General features: G+C 42.7%; 1 protein-coding gene across 1 annotated transcript; it reads right to left on the bottom strand.

Annotated features, from left to right (window-relative positions):
• Nucleotides 1-3,021: 3,021 nt before the first annotated feature.
• Nucleotides 3,022-8,304, bottom strand: LOC119179017 (uncharacterized). Its single transcript, XM_075868351.1, has 3 exons — nucleotides 8,076-8,304; nucleotides 7,819-7,991; nucleotides 3,022-5,104 (listed from the first exon to the last, which is right to left on the bottom strand). The coding sequence occupies exon 3, from the start codon at nucleotides 4,117-4,119 to the stop codon at nucleotides 3,298-3,300; it is 822 nt and encodes a 273-aa protein (XP_075724466.1). The 5' UTR covers nucleotides 4,120-5,104; nucleotides 7,819-7,991; nucleotides 8,076-8,304; the 3' UTR covers nucleotides 3,022-3,297.
• Nucleotides 8,305-9,061: the final 757 nt, after the last annotated feature.

Genomic DNA, 9,061 nt, shown 5'->3' with positions numbered 1-9,061 from the left:
TAAAGTGCCGCAAGATCTATCAGCGGTGATTGTTATAAGAGACTGTCTCTCGGTCTGTACTGCCTTAAGCTCACCAACTTTTTCGCGTACCTTAGAAACTTTCTACTCGCTCATTCCTACACATGTGCGACTCGTCCGACTAGTTTAAGTACAAGGCCATAGAGGTTTAGCTCTGAATGAGAATGCAAATGCACTAGCTGTATCTTCCCTTGATTGTCCTGTTTTACCTATTTTGCCTACTTCTGAATATATCACAGCAGCACGCTTTGAATAACGCATAACGGCCAATAACTTTGAAAAATCCCCTTTGTTTTTATCAGACTTCACAGAGCTAAAGTTTCCTTGGAAGAACAAGTGGTGTTCATCAAGGAACGAAGAAATAGTAATTACCAGACTGCGTTGTCGAGTCCCCTCAATGAACTTTTACCTTCACAGGTCGGGTCTGGCACACTCGCCTTTGTGCCTTTATTGTAATTAGAGGGAATCTTTGGAGCACTTCTTTTTGTCATGCCGAAAATTGAAAACTCAAAAGGAAAATCTACTAGAAGAACCCGTACGAAAGTTGGGCTTAAACTTGACACTTCTGGTGATACTTTCATTTGGCGCAGTCGCATTTCGATTCAGCCACAGGAACGTTTTTACCGCTGTTACAAATTTCTTACGACAATCTAAAATAATTGAATGCTAAAAATACGTAACTTCAGTTGATTTATGTATAATATTTTTATTTTTTGTATGTTTCTATGTTTTCTTGTCAATGTTGTTTTTTTGAAATTCAGCACCTTTTTATTATTTCCTATAATACCTGACTTATCCAACCCTCCCTTTCAAGAAGTGAATCAATTTAAAAAGCAAGACACCGTCCTATTCACGGCCTATCCCCCTAGGTGGGTTGCGCCAAGGTGTTGAGGAACCAACCAACCAACCATGCCAAGAACTTTACGTGCGGGCGAGAAATAAACGTGTTACGATCGGCCCCTCTTCGTCATTACTTTCCACTGATGTGGCGCAGACGACGACGTCAGAATGGTGACTTCGACTGCCATCAGTCTTGCTCATTCGCTATAACCTCTTTTGTTGTTTATGCTGCTCTTGAAAAGAAACATTGCACTTCCGTCGCAAGAGAAGTTCGCAAAAGTTCGTTTTTTTTTCGTGGATACTTTGCAGTTTTGTTACAGTGCGTCGTAGAATGATCCTGCCGAGTGCGCGAAGCGGTGCCGGGCCGCTAACACATAACTCAGTTCACCGCTAATTAGTGCCCTAACAAATTAACCCGGCAAATTACTGACCTAGCATTGTACTGCTCAAATTAGTGAACTGTCGATGACGAGTTTATGAGTTTCAATAAAACCTTTCATCAATATTGAGCCGCATTAAAATATCTTGCGTATGTTTCTTTTCTCTTCGTTTTGATGCCACTAGGAACATCACACAAGCTCACTGCAACTGACGAGGTGGAATCTCAGGCCGCTTCAAACATGCAGTGGCTGTGGTCGTGTACGTCAATAACGAGGACACCTCGACAAAGACATCCTTCGAGAACGTGTGGAAGAGGCCATCTGCGAAGCATCTAGGAATTTACAACAAGAAAGTCTTGTTCTCCGAGATGTACCCTCCTAAACCCCCATACGAGAAGCTGGCGAGGCAACCCGTGCCCACAGCCGTCATCAATTCAAACTGTCCCTTGGGCATCATGCTCACCAAAGAGCAAGCCATTGCTGAAAACCTTCCTTATTTGTACGAGGTCGTAAAGGGTGCTTACCAGCACAAACGACAGGGCAGGAGGGGACAGGAAAAGAGACGAGCAACAATAGAGTGTTCAATTGTTGCTAGATGCAGGGATCGTACCACACGCGGGATCATAGAGGCAGAAAAGATTTGCTCATTGAAAGTTGCTTTTGTTAGCACCCCTTCTGTCACGCTCACCGATAAGGAAAAGTTGTTTCTTTGCTTGTCAATGTGATGTACTTGTGCATTGACATTTTTTTCGCGCATGACTAGTGCGTCTAACAACTGTATAAAAAGTGAATACCTGCACAAGAAATGAATTGTTGGCAGTTCAGCGCTCTGTCTCGACTCTTCTTCTGTCCTCTCCTGCCCTGTCGTTTGCGCTGGTAAGCACCCTTTATGGTGTTATACCAAGACGCCCAATCCCACTGTTTCTTGTACAAGGTCCTCGGACGGCTAGGACAGCCGTGCAATATATTTGGAGCACAAAGCATTCCAGTCGGAGAAGTAAGCGATGACTCTATTTTTGCGGTCGTTGTCACTGAGGAAGAATGCAACGACATCGCTAAGCAAAGAATTCTTCGATGTGTATACCCACAGTGGCACAGTGCATGGGCTCTGAGAATTTCTGCCAGCTACAAAGCTCACCATATCAAGATACGTCATGCGGACTTCGAGAGCTTGGCACAACACTTTGTTACACTGCGATCCTTCAAAAGCACTGCATGTGCATATGGCATATCAAAGGAACCTGTTGCACGAAAAGAAAACGAACCCACAACGGGTCGAAAAGTGATTCAAAGTGATTCAAAGCTTGTGTGAATAGCGTTTTTTGTATTTGGTATGTGCTATAACGCTAAATCGTTTTCGTTGCTGTAAGCTCCAAGTATGAGAATTCAGGTGCTGAGTTCTTAGTCAGGCAGAGGACATCTGCTTTTTATTGCCTGAAATAAAGAGCTGCAGGAAAAGCCAGCCACTTCTGCAACTTTATCGATACATTCTGTTCGGCCTCATATACAATTCAGTGTTCTGCCTCGACACTTTAATGCTTGCACAATATTCGCACAAGTGCAATGGGAAGAAGGGGGACTATGAAAACTACAGGTCTTCCTGTTAATTTCAATGCAACTGCCAGCTAAATAAACTAGAATGTCACAGAAGTAATTAGAGCGTCAAACTATTTAGAAAAACCTTCAACTTTAGCACTAATTTGTTCCAAGGACCAGCACGAGTAGGCCGTGTGACAGTGAGTTTAATCAAAGTTTCACCATGCTTAATTCAACTGCCATAAGCTTTTACACAATTTTCTTTCTTTATTACAAGTGCCAGTCACCTCAATCTATACGCAAGACGACAAGATGGGCACGAAAACAGGACTGCTATAAAAATGCTGTAAAGCTGTTGTATAAACATTGCATAAAGACCCATGATAATCCAAAAGTAGACAACAGCACAAATATGTACAGTCATTGCTATGACTAATAAAATGAATCATGGTCATAATTTGATTCCGTTGCTCTTGGAGGGCTCATGCTCTGCTAAACACAAATTTGTAGATTACAGGAGTCATTACACAGTCTTGAATACCGGTCCTTGAGTGTTGGCTAACACACTGCACAGATGTACTGCCTCGTCAATGTGACACTTAAGTTCCAGAGTTAGCCTTTTACTCAATATTGGAAAACTCTTTATACGCTGAATGCATCTCTCTGCATGAGTGCGATTAGATGCAACCTTATAAGTTTTTTGCATCTCCGCCTTTGTGAACTGTTGGTTGGCTTTTGCAAATGGTGGCATGACAAGTGTCAGGTCCTTACTTTCCAAGTCACACTTGACACGCGGGAAGCCTTTGTCCGCCGTCACCATATCCGCGGGTTCTAACAAGCTGATCAACCCAGAGTTCACAAGATAGCATGTGTCGCTCGACCTGCCCCAATACACATCCGAAATATATGTTATATAACCGGATGGAGACATCCCAACTAGGAATTTCAGAGTAAAGTCACTATTGTAGTTACTCCAGCAGTTAACCCTGTTAGCGACTTTAACTGGTATCTCTATTCTCCCTTCTGAACAGTCGACAATAACTCTGCAATTTGGATAGCACACGCAGAAAGAGGGAGGCATTGTGGCTTGGACAAGATCCCTTGAAAACCACTTGATACACTTTTGAGTAGCGACATACAGGACATTCAAAGTGGCAGAAAAAATCCGCGACGAACTAGTGCGGTGAATGCCAAAGAGAACTCCTAACGCAGACAACGTGAGGCCGTGCTTCATATTCATAAGACACAACAGGAGCTTCCAGCCCACTGCAAGGTCCAAATACTTCTCACGCCATACCTGTAAAGAGCTATTTTGAGGGAACGAGGTTTGTAGTACAGATAACATAAAACAATTTTTGCTCTCGTGAATCTAGAATCTTCCACAATCTTGCAAAAGCGTCCAGCCAACTTGCTGTTGTAAGATTAAAAGTGCAGTGTTGTGTCTCACACGAAAACGTTTAAGTCATTCAATGCCAGATGCCAGAAGTTTTGGCAACAGTCCCAAGTGTGCTTGAAAAAAATTTACTGATAGAATACAGTTATTCACAAGAATATTTGGAGAGAAATTTAGTAACATAGAAAGTTTTCGAAATTTCCCAGATATCATTTGGACGTTGTATGTCCGGAAACGTATTCTCAGAGTATTTTTTCTTGTTGAAACAGCAAAATTAGTTTACACATTAGGCGAAGCCTTTTGTTCGAGATGTTTGAAGCTCAATAGTATTACTGCAATTTTTCTGCTGCATGTTATACGCTTCCAGGAATATCGCCAAAATGTATGCAGGTTTAGCCAACATATATTCTTATTATGTAGACTAAACTTGCTATAAAATCAGAAACGGTTCTTGTAAAATAATTTATCTTGCAAAAAACACCAAGATGACGATCTAGGAAATTCTGAGTGCTCCCACTTCACCAAAAAAATTTTTCTCAAAAACATTCTAGACGCTCACTGTTTTCAACACTATAAATTGGCGCTTGAGAAATTGGTGCTTAAGTACCATGATACAAAAAGATTATCCGCATTACTAACCTTAAATATTATCAAACCATGAACAAAGCTCATTGTTTGAGTTGTGGTTGACACATCACTTGGCGTCGAACATACCAGTAATTACCAGATACATTGTGTACTAGTGCGTGTGAAAACAAGGGGAAATACCACCATATTGCAATACCGTAGACCTGGCACAATGAATTGGAAACAAATCCCTATTATAATCACCATTTTCTATTCATCGGTGCAGTTAAATATTTCACAACAAAAAAGCAAGAAGTGTTTGGAGGCAGCGATGGTGGGTCTGCAGTGTCTCAACCGTCTGCGTTTAGACCTGCAAAAAAGAGATGTGTTACAATTTTCAGATAACATAACAAGGTGTTTTCTAGCTTAATTTACACTACAACACCATTTGTATAACACATCAAAGATCCCTAAACAGGCAAACAAAGCAAATTGATGTCCCATGGTTTTTATACAACCACAGAGCACTCGGTATACTTGGGGTAAGGAACGGTTCTTGTGGCAAATAAAAACAACCATCACAGATTTTTAGCAGGGGGAAAATTGACAGCCATAATTACAATATACAAGACTGTTCACTGCCTGAAGAATCAAGCAGCACCTGACTGTGCAATCCTCTTTCATACCGCAATTTGCTACGCCTGAGCTGTTTCACCTCAATCATCTCCAGTCGTTTTATTACCAATACGACTGTACTTGCTTCTCTGTTCCAGATTGCAATTCAGCGCACCATTGTTTGTTGAGTTTCAGGGGATCCACTTTTTAAAGCAGGCTGCAAAGGCTACTTCACACATTAGTGTATCGCTGATTGCCTTGTGCTAGAGAAATAGCGATGCATTAAAACGCAGTCACTCACACTCATTAAAAAAAACAATGCAATATGCAATGGCAAGCAACGTTGCCAGGAGCAAGCTCTATGCCTTTTGCCACTGCTTCCTCCTACAAATCTTGAAAAATGGCAAAAGTTGAGCATGGACCACAGTCCTCATTGACCACGTGTGACGTACTTCATATGCTGCAAGGACTATTTTACTACATTTGGGGCTACATTACTCAATAAAGTAACGAGAATCTGGGAACTTGTAGCAGTTCAGACCATTGTGATGTAGTTGTCGCTGAGTTCCCATTAAAAGTAAATCTCCAGCAAAAGGCTCTGCTTTTTGCTATCTATTGGCTATACGCGAGGAGTCGCATGCTAACATAGACGAACTCGCACTCAGCACCCTGATGAACCGTTACTGTGGCAAGTTGATGTCACACAGTGAAGTGAAATGCACAATTGCAAATTAGTTTTATTGCTATGTGCGCTGCTCACGAATTATGTGATCCTGCGTTTACATTGTTGCTAATGCCTGTGACATCAGAGATCTACTTGTTTTTTTTGGTACTTGTCTTCCCCAATAAATGTTGTTTCAATTATTTATTGCTGCATTGTTTGTCATCTGTGATCATATGTTCGTTCTGCTCTTAACCTTTTCAAACCTAATTACCAACTCTGCAATTTCGATAATCTCCAAATTTTGAATGGGCACTTGCTTTGTGCCTGGAAGTATTACAACAACACTAATTTCAATGCCTTGCAGCTGTTTGGATTCATTATTTAAATCAGTGTCTTCAGGTTCCTCCCTCATCGGTGCTGAAGATGCTGATGAATCCATGGTGTCTGTAGTTGGTGCAGCTTGCAACACATGCCGCGAAGATTCGGCGAGATTGGCAACAGCTGTAATAGCTGTCCTCTTTGTAATCTTGAAGCAAAAAATGTGTGCTGTAGCATATTTAATTATGAATTCAGTGCAAGTTAGAAATTAGTGAAAAAAACCAGAGCGAAGAGGAGGGACGAGAATGACTGCACTTTTTTAACAGTTTAAGTACTGTTTCGTTCGAGATGACATAACACGAACAGACTGAGTTGCAGCAGTAGCACTGCTTCATATTAGAGCAACCTCCTTAACTTGTTTGCAGCCAATATGTGTCACTGATCTGCTTCTCCTTGTCTCGCTCCCCGTGAGGCTCCAGAGTAACAACAAAATAAGAATTGCAACGACGGCCAGATCTAAGATGAAAATAAGCAGCCTTGATTTTAATTCCGTGTGCGCAATTGTCTACATGCTCCACGGTTTGCTAGTTTCAACGACATCGAATTATAACAGGGCAGCTGTTTACTACACCAACAGCCAAATGCGCTTGTGCACTTGGCTTTCACGTAAGTGCGAGCTCAAAACGCTTTTATGATTTGCGCAAACTCTAATGTCACCCAAGCTACGCTCTAACGCAGAGGTGCGCAAATATTTTTGAAACCAAGGCATTGGACTGAGCTTGTTGGTACATAGTCATAATCGATTAAAAAAATCACCGGTAAACAAAGGCACAGTGAATGTCCCGTCGTTTTCTCTTGCAGTGTCCTGTGTTTACCAGTGTTGTTTGTTTTTAAATCGACTTTTTTAAATTTCCAGAAACACGAGCTCTCGATGCTTCCGAGTGCCGTAGGCCTACTCCAGCCATAGTCTTTCTCCTTTAATCCTATGATCTTGTGGAAGAGCCGCGACCATTCGATATTTTTATCGCTCAGCATCTCGGGGGAAGGGAATCAACTTCCAGTTAGCATATCTCTACTTGATCAGCTGCGCTTCCGCCAGCACTAAAATTATGACTGCAGGAAGAGCGCGAACGCAAAGCACGGGACGTAGAACAAACGCATACGACGACGCGAGCGCTGACTATGAATTGTTTTTTTCCTGCGTTTGTGACATAACGCGAAATACACAGTTGATAGTCAGCGCTCGTGTCATTGTATGCGTTACTTCTTCGTCCCGTGCTTACCAATCACGCTGCTCATGCAGTCTTTATTCACCAACTTGTCTAGCAAGCTTCCCTTCTAAAACACAATTGGTCACACGAGCCGCCGAGCACACCAACATGGCGGAATATTGACTAAATGGTCGTAAAAAAACTAATGGAATATCATAACTTGACTAGCTGACAGCCAGATAAAAATAAAGAAAGTTGATTTTGCGCAGTTCTCACCTGCATAGCGTCCAAGCGTATCTCCTGTGAGCACGGACAGTTTACGATACTCGTCGGGAAATAGTGTTGGCACGTCCGACGTGGATGGCTCATCATTGGACGGCGCTCCTCCAACGAAATGTGCACTGCATATGCTCGAGTGCTGTGAGGGCTCCCAGTTTGTTCCGACAGCACTGAAATGTATACAAATGCTAGCAGTACAAGAAAAACAAAACCGCAGAGCGCGAGACGGCAAACGAAGCGGGAACGAAGCTTACTTTATCGTCGCACAGCCGCAATCCACTTCTGCCGCTGCCCAATAAAGCAAAGAAGAGTAGAGAAACGGTGAAACGTCGTTCCCGCAGAGCACGACATGTACCTGCTCGTACAACCAACCTCGCAGCAGTTCATGACAGCGTCATGGAACACCTACAATTCCATGCAAGCCACGGAGAAAGTGGTGCTAGCGGGTAGGGAAAGCGTTCGCTTCTGCTTCAGTGTACTAGAACGGCTTCTTCTAGTACAATCTACTTCTGCTCTGGCTCTCACAGACTGCCTTCTCAGACGGCCACGCGGTGGCGCACCAGTCGCAACGAACGGAGTGTATAGGTAGAGTGTACTAGAAGTGTTGAGTGGCGTGACCACGCCTCGCCGCCTAGTCGCTTCAGCGTTGCCCACAGCGGCGCCGCTGCAGTAGAATAGTGCTGAAGGAGCCGTGCGCCGTGAGCAGGAACTGCTATGCGCTTCGGCTCCGTCTTCGCGCTATCTTGATCCAGATGTCTTCGTACCTGCCCATCATTCATGTCTAGCACAAGATGCCATCATTCTTCATGTATGACACGGCAACCTACTGAATTTCAGCTCCATAAAGTGCTTGTGAGATATCGAAAATATTTCAGAAAGGGTGTGTTTTACACTGATTTCTTTTTTCTTAACTCTTTCTTCGTTGGTTAGGTGTCTACAATATTCAGAATAACTGAGCCAATTTTTTGGAAATTAGCTGTGCTCAGAAAGCTGTGAGATTAAATAACAAGAACTGTTTCATACGAATGCAGAGCCAGAAAGCCATAAGTAAAGAGGGGAGATGAAGAGAATCTGAATATGTACACCAAGAAATGTTTTCGTAATTTAACTTTTCAGGGTATACTAAATTATTTACCTGCATTCACAGCGACCACCAAGGCGAACGTTAGGCATTCTGCTGCACATTCCACGCCCGCAAAAAAAAAAAGAAATCTGCCATGGCTAATCCTGCGCCAATAAC

The sequence above is a fragment of the Rhipicephalus microplus genome, chromosome 7, assembly GCF_043290135.1.
Source record: "Rhipicephalus microplus isolate Deutch F79 chromosome 7, USDA_Rmic, whole genome shotgun sequence".
Classification (NCBI taxonomy): Eukaryota; Metazoa; Arthropoda; class Arachnida; order Ixodida; family Ixodidae; genus Rhipicephalus; species Rhipicephalus microplus.
Note: the sequence above shows the minus strand (reverse complement) of the source record. Positions and strands in the feature narration are given on the sequence as shown.